General features: G+C 52.3%; 6 protein-coding genes and 2 non-coding genes across 8 annotated transcripts; 3 read left to right on the plus strand and 5 right to left on the minus strand.

Annotated features, from left to right (window-relative positions):
• Positions 1-46: 46 nt before the first annotated feature.
• On the minus strand, positions 47-3,078 carry NCU05960 (GPI mannosyltransferase 2). Its single transcript, XM_953481.2, has 3 exons — positions 2,120-3,078; positions 929-1,808; positions 47-706 (listed from the first exon to the last, which is right to left on the minus strand). Exons 1-3 carry the CDS (start codon positions 2,496-2,498, stop codon positions 184-186), a joined length of 1,782 nt encoding a protein of 593 aa, XP_958574.1. The 5' UTR covers positions 2,499-3,078; the 3' UTR covers positions 47-183.
• Positions 3,079-5,353: 2,275 nt separating this feature from the next.
• Positions 5,354-6,919, minus strand: NCU05959 (vesicle transport V-SNARE protein VTI1). The gene is made up of 3 exons (XM_953480.2): positions 6,203-6,919; positions 5,928-6,126; positions 5,354-5,851 (listed from the first exon to the last, which is right to left on the minus strand). The coding sequence occupies exons 1-3, from the start codon at positions 6,600-6,602 to the stop codon at positions 5,764-5,766; spliced, it is 687 nt and encodes a 228-aa protein (XP_958573.1). The 5' UTR covers positions 6,603-6,919; the 3' UTR covers positions 5,354-5,763.
• Positions 6,920-8,514: 1,595 nt separating this feature from the next.
• On the plus strand, positions 8,515-11,793 carry NCU05958 (hypothetical protein). The gene has a single exon (XM_953479.3). It carries the CDS (start codon positions 9,437-9,439, stop codon positions 11,504-11,506), a length of 2,070 nt encoding a protein of 689 aa, XP_958572.3. The 5' UTR covers positions 8,515-9,436; the 3' UTR covers positions 11,507-11,793.
• A 1,487-nt stretch (positions 11,794-13,280) lies between these two features.
• NCU05957 (hypothetical protein) lies at positions 13,281-15,884 on the plus strand (the record flags this gene model as incomplete). Its single annotated transcript, XM_953478.2, has 4 exons — positions 13,281-14,068; positions 14,153-15,210; positions 15,574-15,589; positions 15,762-15,884. The coding sequence occupies exons 1-4, from the start codon at positions 13,583-13,585 to the stop codon at positions 15,882-15,884; spliced, it is 1,683 nt and encodes a 560-aa protein (XP_958571.1). The 5' UTR covers positions 13,281-13,582.
• A 49-nt stretch (positions 15,885-15,933) lies between these two features.
• gh2-2 (glycosylhydrolase family 2-2) lies at positions 15,934-19,843 on the minus strand. Its single transcript, XM_953477.3, has 3 exons — positions 17,869-19,843; positions 17,503-17,809; positions 15,934-17,443 (listed from the first exon to the last, which is right to left on the minus strand). The coding sequence occupies exons 1-3, from the start codon at positions 19,543-19,545 to the stop codon at positions 16,335-16,337; spliced, it is 3,093 nt and encodes a 1,030-aa protein (XP_958570.3). The 5' UTR covers positions 19,546-19,843; the 3' UTR covers positions 15,934-16,334.
• Positions 19,844-20,223: 380 nt separating this feature from the next.
• Positions 20,224-23,837, plus strand: NCU05955 (Cel74a). Its single transcript, XM_953476.2, has 4 exons — positions 20,224-21,117; positions 21,177-21,260; positions 21,315-22,098; positions 22,159-23,837. Exons 1-4 carry the CDS (start codon positions 20,879-20,881, stop codon positions 23,635-23,637), a joined length of 2,586 nt encoding a protein of 861 aa, XP_958569.1. The 5' UTR covers positions 20,224-20,878; the 3' UTR covers positions 23,638-23,837.
• A 412-nt stretch (positions 23,838-24,249) lies between these two features.
• Positions 24,250-24,321, minus strand: NCU15399. The gene has a single exon. It is a non-coding gene; the product is annotated as a tRNA-Glu (tRNA).
• Positions 24,322-24,866: 545 nt separating this feature from the next.
• Positions 24,867-24,938, minus strand: NCU15400. The gene has a single exon. It is a non-coding gene; the product is annotated as a tRNA-Met (tRNA).
• Between the last annotated feature and the right edge of the window lie 292 nt (positions 24,939-25,230).

Genomic DNA, 25,230 nt, shown 5'->3' on the forward strand with positions numbered 1-25,230 from the left:
TCTCTGTCATTCGCAAAGAAGCTCGACAGCAAAGACATAATGGATTGGCTGCGTGTAGGTCTAAAAGATGAGCTCTACGTATAATCTATTGATTAGAAACTTGAATATCCAAAGCCAACGACAGTTCCTTCACCCGTCCTTACTGCCCTGCCCCATGGCTGAATGAATATTGAATACAAACCCTTACGCAGGCGGCAAAAACGAAGTAAACAAAACCCCCTGAATCGCCGCATACATGACCATAAACACCACAATCCCCTTGCCCAACTGCTTCTTCTTCTGCTGCTGCTGCTGCTGCTGCTGCTGCTGCATGTCCCCATCACCGATAAGCAGCTGAGCCAACCACCAGTACCACAGCGGATACCCTGACGATATCCGCGTGATGATCTGCACGTGGTACGTGCTTACCGCCAGGACCGCAAGCAGCACTTGTTCCGCGGCTGCCGAGCCGATGAGGATCTGCATGCGTTGCTGCTGGGCTGTCGTTGGTGACTCAGGGTTAGAGGGGGTGACGGAGCCCGATGAAGGGGTATCTGGGGAGGCAGAAGATGTAGACTTGGCGTCGGAGTTTATGGTTGTTGTTACTGTGGATGATTGCTGACTGAGCTGGTCAAGTGCCGATTTGACTAGGATCGCGAGCATCGGAGCAGCGAGTAAGAAGAGCGGGATGTTGGGAAGGGTCCAGTAGCGGAGGAAACCGACGTTCCTGTTCATTGGAAGTTGTTAGTCATGATTACCATTCTTTCGGCGAATGAATAGATAGGTGATAGAAGTCGGTGATATGGAAAGTGTAAGCAAGACGAGGCGTTTTGGTGTGTCCAATCGCCGCTGGTTTTCTTGACCACCCGGACGAAGACGGATAACACCTCCTATCTCCCATCCAACCAAAGAGAAATAGAAAGAAAGGGCTAATCGGAAAAGGACTTACCAATAATGTTTCTGCACAAATGTGTAAATGCTAGGCACCACCGCAGCGCACCACTCCCTTGCTTCTTCCTGCGCCACAAGTTCCTCTAACCCACCACCAGCACCAGAATTTACACCAGCACCAACGCCACTGCTGCCGTAGCCGCGGGCGCTACCACTACCGCCGGATGTCTCGGATACCTCTACCTGTGATCCAGATAACAAGAACTTGTTAAGCAACCACAAACTCCCAGAAGGGCAATACCTCAACCACGCCACAGTTTGCGGCACGATACTTCCCGCCGCTACAAAGATCCCACCCAAGCCTAGGGCGATCAGTCGTCTCAGCGTCTTGAACAGCGGGACTCTTCCTCTTTCTCTCCCCCCAGACGTAGTAATAACGAAGCCCGATAGGATACTAAGAACCTCCCAAGCAAAGGGGAGTCCGTTCAAGATACCGTTACTTCTGAATAGTGTGGCTAGCCCGAAGGAAAGGCCGGCTAGGAGGAGGTGGACGTCTCCTTTCACTGTGAATATCCCCTTTGCACCCCTTTCAACGTTGCCAGAGACAGCGGTGGTACCATCTTGATCAGACAAACAAGATTGAGCATAAAACCACCACCCCAAGAACGAAAACAAAGCACACGAGCTTTCGGCGTAGGGGGCGGAGAGAAACAGGCCGGCGGGGGAGAAGATGTGCAGGAGGGAGGTGAGGAGAGCTAGTTTACGCCGCTTTTGGGGAGAAGAGTTGGAGCCGGAGAGTGGTAAGAGGAGAGTCAGGTGGTAGAGGACAAGAGAGGCGAGGAGGTGGGAAGCGTTGGAGACGAGGAGGGCGGTGGTTGCTTCTGCGAGGGCGGTGGGCGAGGTGGCGAGGGACAGGGGTAGGCCGAGGGTTTGCAGAGCTGTGAGGTTTGTTAGTTACTGGTTTTTGTAAAGTTGAGGTAAGTAGATGTGTGAGGTACGTGAAAATGAATGAGGCAAGTGTGGATTGGTGATGTGAGTCCGAAGCGTGACTAGTGGGGACACCAATCCCCCTTCAGCAAAGGAGAGCATATCTCCAAACCAGCTCTTCACCATTTATCCTCCTCTCACCTTCTCACCTCCTCACCTCCTCACTCACCCATCCATTTCCACCAACCCATCCATTTCTACCCATCCATCTCAACCCATCCCAACACCCCAACGCGTCAAACAAAGAAAGATCAAAACTCACCCTTCAAAACCCCTCTCACGCACACCACCAACCCCGTCCCAAAAGCCCACTCCTGCTCATAAACATACCCCCTCTTCGCCGCGCTCACAAAATAGATAGCATCCCAACTCGTGAACCTCGTGACCAGCCGCTTGCCAAAGTTGCTCAACAGCTCTACAACCCCATCACCATTACCATCATCGTTGACAGAAAGAGGTTCGGCATTGCCTACCAGCAACAAATCGGCTGAAGTGTCGTAGGCGCGATCATTGACGAGGGTCGAGCCAACGGCAATCAGCAAGAGGAAGAGTTTCCAGAGGAGGAAGGATTTGAGAATGGTTTTGTGGGGGTGCGCGAGTGCGGAACCGGAGCTCTTGGGAGAAGGTGTGGTGGTTGTCATGTCATTGGTTTCTGTCTTTTGATGTTTTGTTGAGATATCTGGTGTATCTGGATCCGGAGCTGCGATAGGTAGGTAGGGGTCAAAGACCTACGGGAGATTCGAGAAGAATTGTAGACGGTGATTGATTGGGATGGAAGGCGACGGGAAGGCCGTGGGATTGGTGGTACAACACAACGTGTATCTCACTCAGACCATCAAAGGTGTGTGTGTACCTTGCGCGCGCGAAAGGTGGTACTGCGTCTCCCGTGTGTCGTCTGTGTGTATGTGTGATGGTTCGTGTCGTGTCACTTTGAGAGTTTGTTGGTAAAGTTCCACGTGGGAGTCAGGGGTTCTTGGTTGTTGAGATTGGCGAGTTTCCCGGTGTTTCGGTAAGGCTGAACGAACGAAACCCGATGAATGAGAAATCTTTAGCTGGTTATGGTTAAAGGTCTTGCTCTTCTTTTGGCTTTGTTCTGCTCAAGACTGTTGTATGTGCCGTGTTGTGGCGTTTCAGGCCTCCAAATCCAATGTGGTGAACGGGGTATGTGCCTCTTTGAGATGAGAACGAAGTTGTCACTACCAGTGTCACCACTTCCTCGAGGTTGCAGCAAGTGACATTGCGAAACATTCAGTGCTTGCGGCGTGGCACTGAAACTTACGGTATCCGCTGTACTGGAGAGCGCTAATTGTTAACGCACCCTAGCCTTTTATGAGACGCAACGCTCGGACCTATGCCCTTAACGTCTTCCTAAATACAAGACACGACCACACGCCAAGTCATGATGAGAGCTTCACGCCTCCTTTCCTCCCAAAGTAAACAAACTTCCCTTTTTAGCCTGATTCGAGACTTCGGGAGTAACCGGAAACCACTCCCAGGTCCCAATCTCATCACCACGATATGATGTATCCCTTCTTGGCGGTGAACCACAAGATCGCACCAGGCTATCTGCCGGTAGTTGGGTGTCAACTCGAGATATCAGATCACTGTAGTGTAGAAGGTGGCCTGACCTTCCGAACGACATTCGCATGTGAAATGCTGCTGGACATCTTCGCTTATACCATCCATCGTGTTCAAAGTCCAGAACTGCAGCATGGCTCTTAAAAGGGCCGATGAAGGGACTTTTGCCTGATGCGTAAAACTCCGTTGAAAGAAGACTGCAGAAGGATTCAAGAGGTTTCGGCCGAAACTCGTTTGACATTCCTCTCATCAATCAATGACCACAAGCCTTCCCCGAGACATGCGAATGCACTCCTGATGACACAGGTATGTCCCTTGGGCTCACATTCTGACTAAGTTTTTTTTTTTTTTTTTTTTTTTCTCCGACCCTTGGCATCATCACTAGCTCTTGAGCTCTGAGCTTTGATATGCACTGCAGTACACGTACTATGCAGTAGAAGCCCACCAGATCGTTATTATGTAAGCGGCTCTTCACGTAATTGGCTCCTCTTCTCTTTTTTAAACCGTTTGACGATCTCCAAACAAAAGCGCCCCTGCCAACCTTTGGGAATCTCGAATCCCACCCATCAGTGATGTATCATGTATCATGTATCATATCAAGTCATTGCCCGCCCTACCTACATGTTGACTTTTTTCTTTCTTTCTTTCTGCCCTGTGACATATCTTCTACGCTAGGCCTGCCGAAACGGCCACCACCAGGCATTGGTGGTTGCAACGGTGACATCGTCCCGTTGCTTCAGTTCCCACAGGTGTAGAAGCCCAAAACAACTTGACAACAACAACAACAAAAAAAGAATCGCAACGGACATCGGGGTCCTTCTTGACTCCGTTTCCGACTCACGGCCGGCCGGGCGGGGTTTTTCTGTCTGCTTCAGTTCTCAACTTGAAGTCAACGTGACTGGTGAAGACTGCCACCACGTTGATACGTATGAGAAATTTCATGTCGGCGATCCGAATCCGCATCGATCCGAACCCGCATCGATCCGAATCCGAATCCGAATCCGAGAATTTTGTGTCCTCCGACTTTTTTTTGTGTACTTTGTGAAAATTGTGCAATTTGTGCAACCTGTCCCTCGTTTTCCATCCATCCCGGATGTTCCATCCCTTCAGACTTTCAGCTGGCCCACTGCACTGCAGTCAGTCCCGCTACAGTGGAAGAGAGAGAGAGAAAGAGAGAGAGAGAATCCACAGTGGAGCGAGGCTTTTCTCCGTCGGTGCCCTCGGCTGGCTTCCATGGGACCCGACGACGACGACTCCATACCTACATACCTAAGGAACTCCCCTCGCCAAAAGTCAAGTCCGCTCCGTAAGCGGTTTTGGTGTTTCTGTCTTGTGACTCCATCTTGAAGTGAAGAATTGCAGGTGAAAATGGAGACGAGTGGAAGGCTGCCGGGGAGAGACCGGCGATCTCCATCCAGCTGCAGCTTGAGCTGCGGAACATCAGTCCGGTGGACTTCTTTTTTTTCACCGCCTAAAGTTCAACTGGAGCTGTGGAAGGTCTGAGGGTCCGTTATGTACTGCGTATCTGTGAAAGTGGGGTTATATGCAAATGTTAACAACAACGAAAGTATCTCGAAGAAGATGACTTGACGTGATTTGCAGTGATGCGTGTTTCCATCACATGGAAAATTTCTTAGTCTACTCATTTGTAATAGGCCTGTAGTGTACATGAGTTACCAAGACACAGTTCTTGCTGGGATATACACAGTACACCACGGTTCTTCAGGGTGGCAAAGAAGCTTAATTTGGGCACAAGAAATAGCGACTTTGTCGAAGGCTCGCTCTCTGTTTCTTGTAGAACTACCAAGCTACCAAGTCACATCCCAGCAGAGGTGTGGTGAACGCAAATCATTCAAACAACAGTGGCCAACAGAAAATTTGTTTTAACCAAGGCCCCGGTCAACACCGACCAAAGTCAGGGATACTATGTCTCAGAGGAGAATCATTTGAAATCATAGAGAACGATCCGCTACCCATGTGGCGGCGAGTTGTGGTGGACATGGCGAGCCGTTTTCCCCTGTCGGATGTCGGAACGTCCATGGAAGCAAGGCCGCCGTATGGTCATGAGAAAGAAATACGTCTAAATTTCGAAACCACCTCCCTTTGTGACGCCGTCTGTGTAAAAATACAACCCCCCGTACGATACCATCCCTACGATACGAAAAACATGGAACTGGAACATGTCTCTGTTATAACAAACGCTCCATCGGTACAGTCCAAACCATCCACCACCTGTTCGTATATATCGTGATGTCACTGAACACCCCTGCCTGTTCTACCTGATGTTGTATTGCTTCTTTATGGATTCGCTCAGCTCTCTCGACACAATCACCTGAACTTGCTAACGATAACCGCAATGATAAGGAGGACCAGCACGGTGATGATCGCAATGGTGATTATCCGATTCGTAGCCATCCTAATGGTAAAGGCGCAAGTGGTCAGTATTACCTAATCATCATGATTCGCATTGGGACAAAAGGGGAGGGTGGTACCTGCGTGCCATGCCCTTTAGTGTCTTGACACTTCGGTCCACATAGCCTTCACTCTCGTATAGTATCGTGGTGGTGTGCTCAATGACTTCGCGTTGGCGGTGCAGGTCGGCCAGGGTGCTGGCGCCAATAGCCTCTGTCTCGGCGGCCAGCGCCTGACTGGCCTTGAGGCGTTGTGTGCTCCGATCGAGCCGGTCGGTGCCTTTTACGTTTCGGGGGAAATAGTCAGCATTCCGTTTCTTCTTGCCATGTATAAGGTGCTTCTGTCCACCACCCACCAGATAGCAGCTGCTGCCTCTGCTCAAAATGCCTATCGCCACTCGAAGAGCCCGGGTTATCGGTGTATCTGCCGCCGAACAGGGCGCTGCGGTCCGTCGCCAGCGTCTGCAGCTTGCGACGATACTTGTCCACGTCGCTTCGGTAGTCGCGCAGTCGCTTGTTGATGGCGGTCCGCGACGAGCTGGGCACGTTCTGCTTCTCCATGTTCATCTGGTCCAGCAGCTCGCCGGCCTCCTCCAGGGCGCGCTCGGCCGTGCTGAGGGCGGCTTTCCTGGGCTCGCCCGTCAGCTCCGAGATTTGGTCGAGCTTCTGGACCAGGTCGGCCTGGACCAGCTGGTATTCCGTCTCATAATGCTTGAAGAGCTCTGTGCCGGCTTCGCTGTCGAGAATGTTGGCCATCTTGGATTCAATGGAGTTATGTGTTGCTATCGGATGTGGAGGTTGGGGTTCGGGGCAGGTGTGGGGGTGCTGTCGTCGGGCTGGCCGTATCGGGGTGATGCTCGTTTATCGGCGGGTATCGTTATTCTCAATTATTCAGATTCGTCATTAATCATGCCAAAGAGGGGCGTCGTTGATGCGGTCGCGTTGGACGAGATGTGGTTGGGCTGGCGTGTGGTTGGTCTGATCGCAAGGAGTAGTGGTCGTCGTCGAATGTTGTCTGTCGCCAGCGACACCAGTGTGCTTCGAGCCCCGTTAGTCGTTGCGGTCGTCTCAGCAGCCTGACAAGCGAACTGAAAGGCAGGCAGGCCGCAGGCGGGAGACGACAGCAGCTGTGGGCACGGACCAGCATGGGCACATGACATTCCGCTTGTTACATACAGTTACAGTGGTTACAGTTGCAGCCTAGGCGGGTGACGTACACATGCTTGGCGTTGCCGCATGTATTGCAGTGTTGTTGCAGTACGTGTACGCAAGCGCTGTATGTATTGTTTGCAAAGTGTAACTTACACGGACCGTGTCCAGTTGAACGTATCAACCCCGCCTGGGACTGCCGGGGACTTTGGCGTCTTGAAACTCTTCAATTGGTTTCTTTGTATGACTGAGTTGACCTTTCACCAGCCAGCAACGAATTGAGACCGATGACGACCTAGGGAAGGGAACTGTTTTGGGGGACATATCGCTTAGAAGGTCCAGTCAACGGCCACGTCCCAAGACATGCTAAGATAATATAGTGTACACTGCCTAGACACTGTCACGGCTGCTTGACGCGAACCTTGGCTGGTTTCCCCAGAAAATGGACACATTGCCAGCCTTTTGTTTCTGGTTGGTGTCTTGAATTTTCCAAGTCTTTTTTGGGTTTGTAGTCTGTCGCCACCGATGCTTTGGGAAAATGTTCTCCTGGCAGTCGGGTCGGATTGGTCGGCAATGTTGTTTTGCGGCGCAAATAGTAGGTAGCTGCTCGACATTGCCACGAGATTTGCACCTTCTGTTAAATCATATATATGTCAGCTATGACATTCGGATTTCGTCGCCGACATCAAAACACCAGGACTGCTCATGGCCATCTGGTCCGGCCTCGTGGCACACACTTACTTACACACATACACGCACTCATACACTCTCTCTGTTGCTCGTCGTCCAGCAACACCAGGCTTCAGCCCAGCGATACCGACCCGTCTGACTAAACCTCCACCACAAAACATCCATCACCAACGGACAAATCAGCGACCCCGGTCACAATTCGAGAATTCGCTGCGAGGTTCTTCATTCGAAGGTTTGTCAGGCTGATCCACTCTCGGCACGCCATAGGATTCGCTGGAATACATCATCGCTTGGCTAGTGGAGAGTGTTGGCGACATTCACCAGGATCGAGTTACGTACCGCCGCCGCCGCCGCCGAAGGAAAAAGCCCACGCCAACGTCCGACGGTTTTGACACATCGGCGGCCGATTTCAGCGACTCACCGTTGCCGGCGTCCACCGTCATCCACCATCGGCACCGAATTGGCCCCATCTTTTTTAATTTGGCCAGGCTAGCTCAGGGCTTGGCCAGTCCCCTGCCCGCTTACCTTTACCAGGATCTAGCAGGATCTGCCGTGCGCTTCCGCCGTCGCTTTTTTTCTTCTTTGGGCGCCGCGGGTGTCGTGACCGGCCACTGGCACAGCAACACCACCGTTTCCAAACCTCTTGGAGCTCCTCGCAGCTCGGCCACGGCTTGGACCCCGTCAGTCAGAGGGGTGAGGCCAAGACACGGTGACAGTCGGACGCCAATTGGTCATCCACTTTGTTGGTGCTCCCTCCCCTGCCACTCCGAGTCTGCCCAGGTCCCCCTTGATTTGTTTGGTTTCTCTCTTGACATCCTTCCACACACCACAACAACGTCCGAGGCTTTGCTTCTCTTCGGGCTCCTCAAGAACTCCAGAGGCTCCGGTAGCCCAGGGTCTTATTTTTCTCCAGCTCCTCACCTTATCCATCCGGAACAGCTAATTAATTCAAAACATCATCAGGGCCTTCCTTGTCTTCTTCTCTTCCGTGCTGTCTCCACGTTCCTGGTGTCTCCCAAGGTGTATCTCCTGTTGATCTGGAATCCTGTTTTTGTTTCTTTCCCTTCCATCTTTCGCGACTGTTCTGTTTTCTCCGATACGACGCCACCGGACCGCCGTGGTAGACCTCTCATATAACGTTCCATCACCCCCTTGCTTCACCACGTTCTTAGCTCTTACGCCCTCATCACCACTGGCCAACTGTTCGTTAGGCAACCGCATTTCGACCTGCAACTTTGTATACAACCATTCATCGATGTGAAGGCCAGCTCATCAGCCAGGGCGCTCCAGTGTTCAGTTGAGACGGAGAGGAACGGTTTCGCTTTCGTCGGATTGCGCCAGAGCCAGAGTCCACTATTGACCGTTGAGTTGATTCAGTGTTTCCGTGTTTCGGGATTTGCGCATGTGGCAGTGCTTTGAGAGCAGGGGGATATAGCTGGGGATCATTCTCACTCGGCTTCCGGGTTCCGAATATCGAGAGTTTATATAAGAGGGGGGACGGCCAAAGGCGCACCAACACCTACCTACTTACCATCGCGGCTGGTTCCGTTGAGACGGACTCGGCAACGGCTTACACATTCGACCCTTCCTCATACGGCACTGCAGTTCCTTCCATATCATACCTCTACACACCCCTGCGCACTTGCCTACTACGATCTCACCTCACTTAGCAATTTCCTCCCTTGCCATATACACATCCTGTCGACCCCAAGCGGAAAGGGCCTCCGGGGCCCTAGGGGTACCTCACCACCATGTTTCTTCACGCAGGCGCCAGTATGCACGGTCACGAATACTCCAACAGACCCTCGTCGTCCCATTCTTCGCACAAGCTACGACCTCCCCTTCTGTTCTCGGCTCTCTCACCACCAAAGAGCCGCGTGACCACCACGACTACCGCCCTTCCAAAGAAACCTGTTTTGCGACAACGGCCAGCATCAGAGTACATTCCCCGGAGCCGCACTCCCGAGCCCTTAGTTCGCTTCCTGGAACCCGATGTGGTGGAACCCCAGACGCCTGAGATGCAACATGACGACCACCATGTCTTCTCTGACTCCGAAATGAGCGAGACGGCCGCCTCGGTCGACGGTCACTCCGAGTCAGGTCGCCGTCCCCGCCGCCGTCGGACGACCTCGCGCAAGAGCACCAGTACCACTTACTACCTTGGCTATCCTACTCCAAAGAAGCTTGGAAATCTCAAGGTGATGCATACAGTTCTACCCAGGCTGCTCTTACAACTCAAGGCGGTATCTCCTGATGGCCATGCGCGCCCTATGCTCGAGGTCTTCCCGTCTTCGCGGATCGCCGGCCTTGTGATAACTCCCCGACTAGCAAAGCGGTTTCCGGGCATTTTCGGGGTCAAGCGCCAGCTTGGGTACGACGACCTAGTACTGATGAAGCGGGATGATGACGAGTCGGAGCGGGAGGGTTCGGAAAGCGGCGACAGTGACGAGACCTTTGAGAGGAGCAAGCTTCTTGCTGTGTATAGCCCGGTTAAACACTCGGAGGAAACAGAGATTGTACTGGGAGATGGATCCATCTGGACTGCCAAAGCGTTGCCTAACGGGTCCTACGACTTTGTCCATGTCGATGAATGCGGTCATGTAACGACAGCCCGCTGGGCTCGCCGTAGCACTGGCAAAACACCACCTACAACCCCGGCGGATACACCTGCGCCGCCGCCCGAATATCCCCGCTTCACTTTCAGTATTCTCAACCCCTTGTCACGACGCCATCCAGTCATGGCAACTCTAACTCACTGTACACTCGTTGTCCAGGACACTTACACCACTGTCTCCTCGTCCTATGGTCGCTTCCCACCAAGGCCACTTGGTCGCGCGGTTTCAGTCAATGCTCTCAGCCGGGGTGGCTCATCGTCTTGCCCCTCGAGCCCACAAACCTCATCACCAGAAGATAGCGAAGCTGACTCCGGGATCGGCATTACCCAGCCCGAGCCCGAGCCTGAGCGGACTGTGCGCATCATCGACGAAGCCACCAAGTCTCTCATTTCAACCACGGCCTTATGGATAGTCCTGCGATCAGGATGGTCGCCAAATTACGTTCCCAGCACTCACACCCACTCCAGCCCCTGCTCGGACGACAAGTCACCAACAAGTCCAACGACCGGCAACGAAAAGACCCGCCGCAGGCACACATGGTCACGACCGATGGCATCCGACTCCTTGTGCTCCTCAAAGGGCAGCACCCCGCCAATAAGCAGGCAGCCGTCCGACGCAGAAACACCACGGTTACAACAGCCAGCAACACCAGCGCAATCGACCAAACCAAAACGCCACTCCATGCCCGCCCAACCTATCAAGAAAGCTATCAGCGAACGGGGCACTTCACCCGCCCCTTCTGCAAGCAACGTCCTCCGACCCGGCCCGCGCCGCGCAACCAGCACCGGTGCCAACTTTATGCGACACCGCTTACTTTCGGAAGCGCAAAGCGATCAGGAACTGGGTAGCCCTATTAGCGAAAAGGTTCGGCACGGACTGCAAGGAATGTGTCCGTTGAGGAACAGGTCGGCGGACCCGCTGGTGGGCGGAGGGTTAATGCATTCTCAGCACCACTACTTTGGGCATCAGAGGGACGATTCGATGGCATCGACGTACTGCGCACCTATTCAGGAAATTAGGCCTTCAATGGATGTGAGGCCAACGACTGAGAAAGTAGTGGAAGAAGAGAAAAAGGCACGTGAGGTGCCGAAGTTGGTGGTCGATACCACCTTTGCGGTACACACGGGTGTGAAGGGGGAGAAGGAGAAGAAGCCAGGTATGAGGATGATGCTAAAGAGGTGGGTTCATAAGCTTGGGTCTCGTTAGGGACGATGGCCCTCGATGAGAGGATTTTACGGAGAAGGAGTGAAACGGAGTGAAGGAAGGAGAAGAGAAATTATTATACCCATTTGTTGTTAGCCCATTTTTTTCTTTTGTTTTTATTTCTATTCATTTTCCGCATTGGACCGGAATAGGGTGAAAAGGGAACTGGAACTGGCATGGAGTCAATGGTCCACACTCATCTCATTCATACCCACGATACTACCATACTATACCATTACCGTATATATATGTTTCAATGAGATTACTGAATCATGAAGCACATTCAAGGCTTTCTATATGTCCTCTTCTAGCGCCTCGTCTGCTCCGTTGCTTGTCCAGCGTGAAGCTAGTGGTTGAATCACTGCCCATATCTTACTAACTCACAGATTTTCATGCAAGGCTCGCCAGTATACCAGTTTACGCCACAAGCCCCCCTCAAGCGAGATCTCGGAACTCGCTTTTGCACAGATCACTGCTTCCCTGAAATCAATGCGGTGCCGGATGACCATCTCTATCCGATTGTACCTCGGGTACCTAGACTGTCGCAGTTTATAGTATCATCGTACCAAAACCATACTTACCACGAAGCATGATCTATCTCCAGCTATGAAGATTACCTTTGGAGAAGGGGGGTAGGGGAGAAATTGGGATGGCGAGGAGGATTGGGGAGGAACTTCCACTTGGGGAGAGGAAAGGGATGTCGGGTTGGATTGATGACGGAGGAAGCGTGGACGACTTCGGAGGTGATGAATGATGTTTTTGCGTTGGGTAAAGTAGGTGAGGAGGTGGTTGATCGGAGTTTGAGGTGTACTGTAGGAATCTGGAAGGCAGGATGAATGGGAAAGTTGGGGGGTTGAGGAAATGACGGGAAGTGGGAGATAGTACCTAGGTACCTCTAGAGGTACTCTGCAGATGAAAACTTTACCGTAGGCAGAAGGCACCTTCCGAAATCACAGGCTGCCAATTTCTATAAAGACGGAGGCTGTGTGGCTGTGTGGCAGTCGTGGCCCACAAGTGCTGACTGTAGAGCCTGGAATCACTCCAATGTGCCGGGCATCTTCCCTCTTTTAACTTTCAATCTTCAGTTGTCTTCCCATCAATCGATCACGGCTAATTGACTATCGTTTCTATGTCCGCCTTTCTCGGTTTGACTTTATGCCTGCCATATAGCCGTCGATTTGGTTGTCTGGTTGGCGTTATCCTTCCTTGTTCTCCTGCCCCTGCGTTAGCGAAACATCAACTTCGGCCAGGTTAAACTTTAATCGCTGCCGATCATCTAGTGAGCCTCTTGAACAGTCACGAAATAGGATGGCAACAGGCAAAAATGGACCCTTATACGGAAGGCACGGGGCCTTCCAGTTGGAGACACTCAGCCTCCATCATGATGATCGGTGGTGATTGGGTTGGGGATATCAGTCTTCTTGAGTACCTCTTGTGACACACATTGATTGCAAGGTATGATGGTATTTTGGGTGGGAATGGTTTGCTAGGTATTTTCTCCCCATTTGTTTGCTAGTGTAGGAACGTAAGCTAACCGGGCTGCCTCATTAAGCGCTGGACCAATTGCCTTCGGATGCCCACCGGTAGGGCCTCTTGTGCATGAAGCCATGCAAGCCACGTTGTCAAGACATACCTGCTAGTAATACAAGCCCGCAAATGGAGGCCGCTGCTATCTGCTACATCAGCTGACAGATAGGTCAGGCTGTGAGGCTCTGGGGATCTCTGTGAGTCTATCCGCCCACGGAATGGTTCGGCACACATTGCGAGAAAAGAAAAAAAAAAACCCTCACATTTCGACTCCTCGTCAGGAATCCCTAAGCTCCATACCGGAACCGGTCCTCCGTGAGTGTTCACGACAACTATATATACGGACCCTTTTCGTCGCTGCCCTTCGCCGCCCTTTAACCGAGTTATCGACATCAAACCGGGGCTTCACAACGATCAAGGCAACAACAGGGGAAGCTTTCGCTTGCGCATCACGCATTCATCCTATCATTGCATTCGCACTTCACCTCCAGCCATTAAGTCAAACCTCTTTATCTTCACGAAACTTTCGCCCTTGACACAACATACCTAGCCATGGCACGTTCATGTCTGTTCGAAAATCCTCTGTGTTGGTGCCTCGGAATGCTGTCACACGACAGCCATAGAGACAACCGTGACAGTGGTGGCGCGAAAGAGAACGACAATAAGAATACTGGAAAGGAGAATGACAAAGCCGACAAAATAGCGGACAAAAAGTCCGGCTCAAACGTGGGCTTCGACGAAAGGAACCCAAATCTGTGCTGGAAATGCAGGAAAGTGGACTTCAACTCACTATTCCGACCATATGACTGTTTGATGTCTGGCAAACGCGGCATATTCGAGTCTCATCGGCGAAATTGTCATGACGGGCTGGAACCCATTTCTCGCACACATCGAATGAGGAGCCCCCGATTGGAGTACAGAGGCTTGCTGGGCAAGTTGGATAGCCAGGCACCGGGTTGTTCTTTCTGTGCTTTTCTGTATCAGTGCCAAGTTCGCTTGAATCTGATTCCAACAAGTCAAGAACAATGGTACTGCACAGTAAGGCCGGAATTTTCACTGGAAAGCATTACAACAAAGACTGCCTTTACATTCAATCCGAGCTACTCCTTGCTTGATGTACAGGACGTTGCGGCGTTGCAACTGTACCAAGTCAAAAAGAGAGGACTTGGCAGAAATATCTGGATTCCGCAGCCTATTCTGCGTGTGGTCGACAGTGACAGCAAGACCCTGACACGAAATAAACGTGCCGGCGGTGGACTTCTAGGAAGGAAACTTGATCCTAAAAAGGTCAATTTGGATCTCATCGGGGAATGGCTAACGCTCTGCCGGTCGACACATTCCCATTGCGAAGACGTGGACGCGGGCAGAATACCAGGACTTCTGGTTATTGACTGTATCACTGGCTATATCGTCCCTATCCCACTCGAACATAATGCTACCAATCAGGTGGCAAACTATGTTACGCTCAGTTACCTTTGGGGCACAGCTGAAGCAACCGGCGAATCGGTTGTTCAATCGACCAACTGCGATGGTGGTAGCGGTCTTGCTCTTCCAACTCAGATACCCCTAGTCATCAGTGACGCGATACGGGTCGTCAAGCAACTGGGATACCGATACCTGTGGGTAGATAGGTACTGTATCCCACAAGAAGACGGGGCAGCCAAGCACAGACAGATCCTGAACATGGGAAGGATATATTCAAACTCCAGTCTCACGATTATTGCCGCAGCTGGTGATGAGCCGGAATATGGACTACCAGGCGTGAGCTCACGATCTCGTCTCGCGCAGGTGGGAGTGCAAATCAACGACAAGATTTCTCTCGTACTATATGAGCCGCCAACGGATCACATTACCAATTCCAAATGGAATACCCGAGGTTGGACATACCAAGAAGGCCTTTTGTCGAAGCGTAGGCTCGTCTTTACGGATCTCATGGTCTACTTTCAGTGTCATGAGATGCATGGCGATGAAGTACTGTCGCTTCCTATTCCCGGATCAGGAGAAGACTATGATGAGATCCGTCCACTGTCGCCTAAGACATTCGACATCGGGAGGGTATTTCCGAAAGTGACCGACTGGGACGATTCTTTGACGGCCTGGGAAAGAATCAGTGAATACGGACCGAGAGAACTTGGTTACGACTCTGATGCCTTGAACGCCATCAGTGGTGTGATGGAAATGTACGCGCTGGCAGCGGGAAACTCAGTATTCAAGTTTTTCTGTGGCTTACCCATTTTGCATATTCGCGTATGGGAGAAATTTCGGCTAACATGGAGTTCAACACCCGAGGCGTGGGCGTGCTCTTTTCGCACATGGTTTGAAAATGCAAACCTGTACAAGAAAATCAGGAAGACCCGGGCGATTGACGACAATAACCTTACTTTCAGCTTGGCTTACAGTCTATGCTGGAGACACGAGTGGGGCGAATCTTTCGAGTTGCCAGCCAGCTTCGAACGGGCCCGAAGAAAAGTGTTTGGCAGCTGGACAACGGCTGGTTGGAGAACCAGAAAGTCTAAGCCTGATAACATATCCCATTTCGACAGTTGCCTGAGGATCAGGGTACAATATAGTGGTGAACTGTTACTAGATTGGGAGAATGACAACCCCAGGATTCTTGAACTGTCACGCAACGGAGAAATTCCCCTGAGCCTCAATATTACAGGGCGTGTTATGGATGTGCAGATGATATGGCAAAACCATATGGCTAGATTGTTGGGCACTCCTGATACAGTTACAAAAGAATGGCGACTTACATAACCTTTCACATCTGACAGGAGTCTTCGTGGATCTCCTCGATGGCTGTTTGAAGAAGCGGTCTCCGGCAAAGGAGATTGCTCAAAACTTGTCTTTCTGATTTTGGGGTCCTATATCGGGAATAGTTGGGTTAGTCCAGTGAGTTTTGTGGGGACGATACTCAGACCGGTGACAAGGTTATCAGATGGGAAGGCTCGCACATTTCACGAGAAACTGGACAGTTGCTCAATCGAAGTGAGCAAAGATGACTGGCCACGAATGACCAGCTTTACAAGGGAGATGGAGGTGCGGCTGATATAGGACATTGTGCAAAGGGTCGTCGCTGGTTTAACTGTTGTGCTGAACACAACTACTGTCGAATGGCATGCATGCTGCTGCCGAGTATGGATTTCCTTGGGCTCTTCATTATAGTCATTCATTTTTATCTTCTTTTGTTTCCAACTAAATGATGATGTTCTGACTTCCACAACTACCTTAGGTAGCTATGCTTTACAAACCACCTCCCCTACTTCAAAGCTCATAAATGACAGATATCTCAGATCCAAAGAACTCAATACAACATCATCTCAACTTCATACTCCCTACCCGCCCACAGCGTATACTCCGGCCTCGTCTCCGGCCCACAGCTCCCCGTGCCCAAACCATGATGCATCCAATCCAAATGCACAATCGTATCCTCCCTCCTCTTCCTATGCAACTCAAACGGGTGTCTCGCCGCCTCCACATCCATCACCGTATACCTACTCGCCTGAAAACTCGTATTCTCTCCATTGGGCTCGACAAACCTCGCTCCCAGCACCATGTCCCACCCCTCCGTCCTAAACTCCACCGACCTCACATCCGTCCTATTTCCCCCCTCCTGCGGGAACTCGTACTCGGTCCATAGTTCATCAATGGTACTTGTCCAAGACCCAACAAGCTGCGACTCCTTCTTGTCGCGGTACGACTCCCCCGGCCCGCGACCCTGCCACGACGCAGAATGTACGTCCTTCAATCCAACCTCTAACCCCAAGCGCGCCCATGCACGCGGCAGCCAGTTACCTACGGGTTTTCCGTGCATTTTGACGTTGACCTTGCCGCCTTCGAGAAAGGAGTAGACGGTTGTGGTTTCGAGTGCCCAGTTCAGTACAGGGGGCGCGAAGCGGCCTTTGATGGTTATGGTCGGAGGAGAGGCGGTGGGGGCCCATGATGTGGAGAGGACGTGGTGTTTAGCCATGTTTAGTCGCGAAGAGGTCCAGTTGCGACCAAAGTCGCAGCCGTGGTCGTTGTCGGTTTGGGCGCGGTAGAGGCAGAGGGCGAGGGGGGTGGTGAGGATGTTGGCGGAAGAGGGGGGGCGTTTCCAGCTTGTGAGGGCGCCGATGGAGAGGTCGAATTCGTAGGTGGTGGAGTTGGAGCCGGGAACAGTGATGGAGAGGAGAGTGGGTGAGAGGAGGTTGAAGTGGGCGTTGGTGGCGGCGGGGAAGTTGGCGAAGGGGTTGTGCGGGGGTGTGAGAGGGAACTGGCCTGTGGCGAGGATGTGGTTGGTTCCTGCCCAGTTGGTGGCTTCGGCGAGGGAGAATTCGAGTGTTAGGTAGCAGTCGTGGCGGCCGGCGGCTTGGAGCGCTTCGGCGTCGAGTAGGTCGGAGATGGTGATGAGGGCTTGTTCGTGTGGTTTGACTCCTGTGCTTTGTGTTAGTGGTTCGGCTTGGAAGTTGGTGATGATTTATGACACTACCTACCTTTAGGGATCTTAACCTCCCGTTTCTCAATCCATTCGGGCTCATCGTCTGAGTAGTAATAGAGACACTTGAGGTGGTCAAGAGTTACAAAGTCGTATCTGTTGACGACTCGCACCTGATTGCCATTCTCAAGGTTGAGTGTCTGGACAGGCTCGATGGCCTTCTTGTACTCTAACAGACCAGGGGTGGGAGTGTGATTAGAGAAGCAAAGGCCGTCCAAAACGAAGTTACCGTCGTTGGGCTCGTCTCCAAAGTCGCCGCCGTAGGCCATGTACTCTTCTCCTTCTTTGTTTTTGGTTGTCAGACCCTGATCATTTGTTAGTCACATGCAAAGAATGGAAGAGCTGAAACCCCCGAGATACATACGTGATTCGCCCACTCCCAGACAAAGCCTCCCATGAGTCTAGGCCATTTGTAGAAAAGCTCAATATACTCCTTCAGAGCACCTGGTCCGTTGCCCATGGCATGGGCAAATTCGCACATGACGAAAGGTTTGTCCCACGACGGCTCCCTGGCGTAGCGCTCCATGTCGTCAACCGATGTGTACATTCTGCTGAAGATATCGGCCGAATGAGCGTTCCAGTCACCTTCATAGTGGATAGGACGACTGGTGTCGACGCTCTTGATGTACTCGTACATGGCTCTGTGGTTACTGCCGTAGCCGGATTCATTTCCAAGCGACCAGATAATGATGGAAGGGCGGTTGTAATCACGCATGACCATCTGGCGTGCGCGGTCAAGATACGCCTCCTTCCACTCGGGGTTGTCAGAGAGAATCTTGTTACCATCACCACCGACAACAAAGATTCCATGGCATTCCAGGTCAGCTTCATCCAGGATCCACAAGCCGAGCTCGTCCGCTAACTCGTATAGCCGAGGGTCGTTGATGTAGTGGGAAGTCCGAATGGCGTTAATGTTGTGCTGTTTCATGAGCAACAAATCTCTCTTGAGCCACTCGTATGGGACGGCGCGTCCGAAATCGGGATGGTGTTCATGGCGGTTGACGCCTCTCAGCTTGATGGGATTTCCGTTGACAGAGAATACGCCATCGAGAAGTTCAACGCGGCGGAAACCTACTCTCTCGGTCAGAGCACAATCTGACATGCTCAATACTAACGTGTACAGGTTCGGCGTCTCGGCCGTCCACTTTAGGGGGTCTTTGATGTTGAACTCCATAACGGTGGACTGTTCTCCAGAGATTGTGCCCTGAATGACTTCGCCACCACTGATATTCAACAGCCGGAAAGTGAACTCTTCTGGGCTGCTAAGTTCAACAGTCACGGATAGCTTGGCATCCTTGTACTCGTTGTCTAGGGTTGGCAAAATCTTGACATCCTTGAAGTGAGACTTCTGGGGAAACTTGTGTATCCAGACATCGCGAAAGATGCCACTCAGCCACCATTGGTCCTGATCCTCGATGTAGGTGCCGTCACATCGTTGGTAGACCTCAACGGCAAGAATATTGTCTCCTTTAAGATTCACATATGGGGTGATGTCAAATTCGGATGGATTCCGCGAGCCTTGGGAGTAGCCGACATTCTTGCCATTCAACCAGACTGTAAAAGCCGAGTCGACACCTTCGAAGCGAAGGCGCAGTTGGTGGTCCTTGTCTTCGGGGGCAAGCTGGAAATATGTCACGTAGCGTCCGCACTCGTTCTCATCAATGGGAACACGTGGAGTGTTCACGGGGAAAGGGTAGTTAATGTTGGTATAATGCGGGCCTTTTCCGAAGCCCTGAAGTTGCCACATGCCCGGGACATGGATGGGTTTCCAGTCCGGATCCGTGAAGGAATCAAAGTGTTGGAAGCCAACTGGACCTACCAAAGGCGATTTGGAGAGGTTGAACTTCCATTCGCCAGAGAGAAGCTGGGCCTTGGCCAAGGAGACATCACGAGTCAATGCTTTCTCGCTGTCTGGGTAGAGAAAGAAGTGGCTCCGGGGAGGCAGCGTGTTGCGATGAATGACTTGATGGTTGTTCCAGTCCGGGGTTGAGCTTGGATAGACTAAGGACATTTTGGCAGGTGTTGAGAGGTTTGAACTCATCGAACCAAGAACAGAACGCTAACAAGGCGAAGATAATGGAGTAGAATGAGAGTTAGGTATCCAAGCAACCCGCGGTTCTGATACTCCTTTCCAGTATTCCAGGGCCTCTAAAGATGACAGAGGGTGACGGTCAAGGTCAAATTGGTGAGACGAAAAAAAAGAGAGAGATGGATGGGGTCATGATGTCCTTCCGACGGATGTTTTGGTGTTTCCCAACAGGAAATCCTCGGTCAGCTGCCACGCGGTGTGCATGCCACCGAGACCGAAACATGGCCAGCGATGGGTGCATATGCGGGGAGAAGCAATGGAAGAGTGCGGGGAAGATGAAGAAGACGAGGAGAAAGGAGGATGATCTACGGTGTGTGTCTTGGGGTTAGGGTTGGATACTGATGCTGCATGTTAACCGAGTTCTTCCATTCTTCAACTCTTAGACAGGAAATGGCCTCGGGTTCGGGGGTCCAAATTGGGAATGAGGGTCAGAAACACCAAAACCGGATATAGCAGTTGTCTTGATTCCATACCGATTGTTGTTGTTCCATTTGATCTGCAAAACAAGTCCGACATCAAAGGGGCCACGAACGAGGATGCGGTCTCCTGCTAACAGCACTGACATCAGCAAGCAAGCAACCTGTGCACCCCCACTTCTCCTTGGCAACGACGACTCAACCAAAACAAAAACATCACCAGACTTCTTCCACAGAAACAACCCGGTGATCCAAGATAGATTGCAGGAAGAGCCGCCCTTTTTGATGCTTGCATTTGCTCGCCACCCACATTCAATGGGATCTCCTCGGTTTCGGCTATCACCATCCCTGGTCCCTGTCCCCTGCCATTGACAAGCACGCCATGGCCCCAAAAAGTGAAACGCGGAGGTTGACGCTCCACGCTTCCACACACCAAAGTAGCAACAACGGCATCTCGGGCCCGAAAGTGTGGACTGGACTCCTTTTCGCTAAACCAGCCGATTCGCGGACTCCTCCATCACTTTCTCTCTTTGGAGCCTCCTCCTCATCTTCCTTCTCCTTCATCTCCTTCCACCATGGAGCATGACGTTCCAGCACGCCAGTCGTCCTCGAACGAAATGATCTCTCCGCCACCCCCACCTACACCGACTCACAGTCATGGCAGCGCTTCCAGAAACTGTCAGATCATAGTCTACGCACTCTCCGGGTAGACGGGTCGACATGCCATGGCCTTGGCCGACAGGGGGATCCGTCTTGATCTCTGGTACTGGGACTGCTCGATAGGTATATTAATTGCATTATGACCTCTTGTATGGACCGTTTTGGGAGGCTCTGCTGAACGACACCTCCAACTGCTGTGTTAGACTATCATGAAGAGCATCTCGGTCATTCAGCTGCTTCTAGCAGCCGCGGCAGCTCCTGTGAGGGCTGCTGCTTCTTGGAAGAACGTCAACATTGGCGGCGGTGGTGGTTTCGTGCCTGGCTTTGTCTTTCACCCAACAGAAAAGGGCGTTGCCTATGCTCGTACCGATATTGGCGGTCTCTACAGACTGAATGCCGATGACTCTTGGACTGCCATTACCGACTCCATCACTACGGACGACAAATGGTAGGTACCAGTTATCGTCAACCCCCTAGTCACCCGCACGCTGACCATACAATCATCAGGAACAACTGGGGTATCGATGCTGTTGCTCTTGATCCTCAAGATCCCGACAAGGTCTATGCCGCTACCGGCATGTACACCAACTCGTGAGTCCTGGAACAGTCCTTCGTTCCCTTCAATGTAGGCTAACACAACTCTAGATGGGATCCCAACAACGGTACCCTTATCCGCAGTTCCGACAGAGGTGCTACATGGTCTAGCACCGAGCTGCCCTTCAAGGTTGGAGGAAACATGCCCGGTCGCGGCATGGGCGAGAGACTTGCTGTCGATCCCAAGAACTCCAAGATCATCTACTTCGGTGCTCGCAGCGGCCATGGCCTCTACAAGAGCACAGACGGTGGTGTCACCTTCTCCAAGGTGTCTTCGTTCACCGCTGTCGGCGACTACGTCGTAGACCCATCCGATACCACTGGCCTCAACAACGACAAGCAGGGCATTGCTTTTGTTACCTTCGACTCGACTTCGGCTACCACCAACGGCGCCACGTCCCGCATCTTTGTTGGTTCCGCCACTAACAGCACCTCTTCGGTCTGGGTTTCCAACGACGCCGGTGCCACTTGGTCCGCCGTCGCTGGCCAGCCCGGCACGTACTTCCCTCACAAGTGCAAGCTCCAGCCCACTGAGAAGGCCCTCTACCTTACCTACAGCGACGGTACTGGCCCCTACGATGGCACTGCCGGTGCCGTTTACCGCTACGACATCACCAACGGTACCTGGAAGGACATCACTCCCGGCAGCGACCTCGCCTATGGCTTTGGTGGCTTGGGTGTTGACATGAAGAACCCCGGTACCATCATGGTTGCCAGCTTGAACTTGTGGTGGCCCGATGCCCAGATCTACCGCTCAACCGACTCTGGTGCCACCTGGTCTCCCATCTGGGAGTGGGATGGTTATCCCAACATGAACCAGTACTATGGATTGACCGTAAGGCGTTCTCTCCTCTCTCATACTCATTTGACGTTATACTAACTTTTTAACTCTCAGACCCCTAACGCTCCCTGGATCGAGACTGGCTTCCTTTCTCAGGATACCAAGCACCTCGGCTGGATGATCGAATCCCTCGAGATCAACCCCCTCGACAGCGACCATTGGCTCTACGCCACCGGTCTCACTGTTTACGGCGGCCACGACCTGACCAAGTGGGACACCGTCCACAACGTGACCATCCAGTCCTTGGCCGTTGGCATCGAAGAAATGGCTGTCCTCGGTCTCGCCTCCGCCCCCGGTGGCTCCGAGCTTCTCGCGGCCGTCGGTGACGACTGCGGCTTCACCTTCAAGTCCAGCTCCGACCTCGGCACCTCTCCCAAGACACCCTGGATGACGCCCCAGTGGGCCAGCTCCGCGGACGTCGACTACGCCGGCAACAAGCCCGCCAACGTGGTGCGCATCGGCTCCGGCTCCGGCGCGCAGCAGGTGGCCGTATCCTCGGACGGCGGCGCCTCGTGGCATGCTCACAACGGCACCGACACCACCAAGAGCAGCGGCACGGTCGCCTACTCTGCCGACGCCGACACCATCGTCTGGTCTTCGGGCACCTCCGGCGTCGTCCGCTCGCAGAACCAGGGCACCTTCACCGCCGTCGCCTCGCTCCCCTCGGGCGCCGTCATTGCCTCCGACAAGCGCAACAACACCGTCTTCTACGCCGGCTCGACCACCGGCACCTTCTACCGCAGCACCGACACTGGCGCCACCTTCACCGCCGTCTCTGACGCTTTGGGGTCCGCCAAGGCCGTCCGCGACATTGTCGCCCACCCCACCGTCGCCGGCGAGCTGTACGTCAGCACGGACGCCGGCATCTTCCGCTCGACCGACTTTGGCGTCTCCTTCACCAAGCTCAGCGGACTCACCAACACGCAGTCCGTCTCCCTCGGCGTCGGCTCCACATCTGGTTCGTGGAACTTGTACGCCTTTGGCACCGGCGCCAACGGCAACAAGCTGTACGCTAGCGCCGACGCTGGTGCTACTTGGGCTGACGTGCAGGGCGCTCAGGGCTTTGGTTCCATCGCCGTGGCCTCTAGCAAGGTCGCCGGTTCCGCAAACGTCCCTGGGCAGGTCTATGTCGGCACCAACGGCCGCGGTGTGCTGTACGCGCAGGTTTCTGTCAGCGGCACCGCCCCTGGTGCTACGTCGTCGTCTTCTGCTCCGGTAAAGACTTCCTCCTCCACTGCTGCTGCTGCTCCGTCATCTTCTGCTGCAGTGAAGACTTCTTCCACTTCTGCTGCTGCTCCAGTGAGCACGACGACGAGCAAGGCTGCTGCTACTACCACCACACTTGTGACGTCGACTGTCAAGCCTACTACTGCTACCTTGACTTTGTCGTCGGTCAAGTCTACCTCGACTGTTGGCGCTGAGCTCGCGCAGCACTGGTATCAGTGCGGAGGTGTGGGCTGGACGGGCCCGACGGCTTGCGTGTCGCCTTATAAGTGCGAAAAGCAGAATGATTACTATTCGCAGTGCGTGTAAGCAAGTACCAGGGCAAGTGGAAGGGTGTGTGTATGCCTGTGGATGGGATGTGATGAGAAGTGGAAGACTGATGAAGTGACGGAGGGGTGATGTTTTTGGTTGGTGAACTTACTTACCTTTTTTCATTGTGAATATCTTGACATGAGCATTTGTACATATGAACATAAATCTTGCACATACAATTTCAATCCTATTGGATCCATAACCTAACCCATTGTTTCTCGTTTTGGTTGGTGTGCTTTGCTTCCAAGTCCCCGAATGTGCATAGCAAGAAAGCGAATGACTGAGAGAAAGACAGACAAACAGTCTTTGTGGTTTACTTTTACAAATGTTCGCAGCACAGCTAAATCCGCGGCACCTCCCATCTTCACGCAGCAGGACTCAATCTGCGCATGAAACTGTATCGAAAGATGCTGTATGACGCATGCTTATTCTAACAGTTGAAGCAAAGGTGAGCGAGTGTATAACAACCTACGAGGATACGTTGCACGTACTTCAGTAGCATGCAAAGAGGCAGAATTCATGTCGCAGATGAACAATGACACAAAACAAAGAATAATCCAAAAGTGAAGGATGGAAAAAGGCAAAAAAAGTCAAAAAAAAAAAAGGAAACTCCGGTACGGGGAATCGAACCCCGAGCTTCGCGGTGAAAACGCGATATGTTAACCGTTACACTATACCGGATATTGACTTGTTATTGTGGGCTAACTGAGTCTGCCATTAACACGCGTTTGGCCTAGCAAGATGGGGCGGAACTAACCAACTAGCCAACGTATTGTTGCCTGCCCAACAAACAACGAACAACGATCACCAAAGAACACCAAAGAACTGAATCAAGGTCTCGCGGACTAGTCTAGTCAATTGAGATTTGGTACACTACACAGTGGAGTGTATACTAGAGGACCGCCAAGCTTGCACTTCCACGTTATAGAACGAGTGTAATATTATATAGTGTACAGGGGTGCGTGTGTTGCAAATTACACAAGGGCAAAAAGGCAAAGGAAAAAAGAGCCGCACTGCAGGTCATCTGCACGCACGTAGTGGGATTTGGTACTGTACTGTACACTATAAGACGGGGGCGAACCATTGGGCGGCGAACAAGAAAAAACCTTGCCGGCCAAGAAAAAGAGTCCCCCAAGTAAAAGATGAACGAAAAAGAGGAAAGCAAGAGACAGATTGGAAGGAGAGAGGAGCAAAGGAAAAGAGACGCAAAAAATATTTTCGGATTTTAGCTGCAACTCGTTTCGATCGAGTGACCTCCGGGTTATGAGCCCGGCGCGCTTCCGCTGCGCCATGCAGCTGTTTTTGTTGATAGAATTTTTGTGTTTGCTGTGGGTTTATGTACTTACATTGGTTAGCATCAAAGTCAAGACTGGACTCTTGCTGTACAAGACCACCCGCCCATGAGAACAGCGACAATCAACGAATCCGAAAGAAGATGATCAAATGAGGACAGACGACAGGGACAAGATGTATGGGGCCGTAAAAAGAATACCGTTATAGTGTACATGTATCGTTGGTAATCCTAACACTATAGATACTAAAAATGCGCCAGTCCATGCACATGGACTACGTATATATGCATACCGGTAA

Source organism: Neurospora crassa, linkage group VI (genome assembly GCF_000182925.2).
Source record: "Neurospora crassa OR74A linkage group VI, whole genome shotgun sequence".
Classification (NCBI taxonomy): Eukaryota; Fungi; Ascomycota; class Sordariomycetes; order Sordariales; family Sordariaceae; genus Neurospora; species Neurospora crassa.

Excerpts from the sequence above, each read along its gene's own strand:
- NCU05960 (XM_953481.2), bottom strand. The coding sequence starts at position 2,498 with ATGACAACCACCACACCTTCTCCCAAGAGCTCCGGTTCCGCACTCGCG. Across the intron at positions 1,809-2,119 it reads CGTGAGAGGGGTTTTGAAGG|CTCTGCAAACCCTCGGCCTA; the intron begins GTGAGTTTTGAT and ends CAAACCTCACAG. Across the intron at positions 707-928 it reads TTTGTGCAGAAACATTATTG|GAACGTCGGTTTCCTCCGCT; the intron begins GTAAGTCCTTTT and ends TCCAATGAACAG.
- NCU05959 (XM_953480.2), bottom strand. The coding sequence starts at position 6,602 with ATGGCCAACATTCTCGACAGCGAAGCCGGCACAGAGCTCTTCAAGCAT. Across the intron at positions 6,127-6,202 it reads GAGGCAGCAGCTGCTATCTG|GCACCGACCGGCTCGATCGG; the intron begins GTGGGTGGTGGA and ends GAAACGTAAAAG. Across the intron at positions 5,852-5,927 it reads CTAAAGGGCATGGCACGCAG|GATGGCTACGAATCGGATAA; the intron begins GTACCACCCTCC and ends CTTTACCATTAG.
- NCU05958 (XM_953479.3), top strand. The coding sequence starts at position 9,437 with ATGTTTCTTCACGCAGGCGCCAGTATGCACGGTCACGAATACTCCAAC.
- gh2-2 (XM_953477.3), bottom strand. The coding sequence starts at position 19,545 with ATGAGTTCAAACCTCTCAACACCTGCCAAAATGTCCTTAGTCTATCCA. Across the intron at positions 17,810-17,868 it reads TCTGGGAGTGGGCGAATCAC|GGTCTGACAACCAAAAACAA; the intron begins GTATGTATCTCG and ends ACAAATGATCAG. Across the intron at positions 17,444-17,502 it reads GGAGGTTAAGATCCCTAAAG|GAGTCAAACCACACGAACAA; the intron begins GTAGGTAGTGTC and ends CACAAAGCACAG.
- NCU05955 (XM_953476.2), top strand. The coding sequence starts at position 20,879 with ATGAAGAGCATCTCGGTCATTCAGCTGCTTCTAGCAGCCGCGGCAGCT. Across the intron at positions 21,118-21,176 it reads ATCACTACGGACGACAAATG|GAACAACTGGGGTATCGATG; the intron begins GTAGGTACCAGT and ends TACAATCATCAG. Across the intron at positions 22,099-22,158 it reads ACCAGTACTATGGATTGACC|ACCCCTAACGCTCCCTGGAT; the intron begins GTAAGGCGTTCT and ends TTTAACTCTCAG.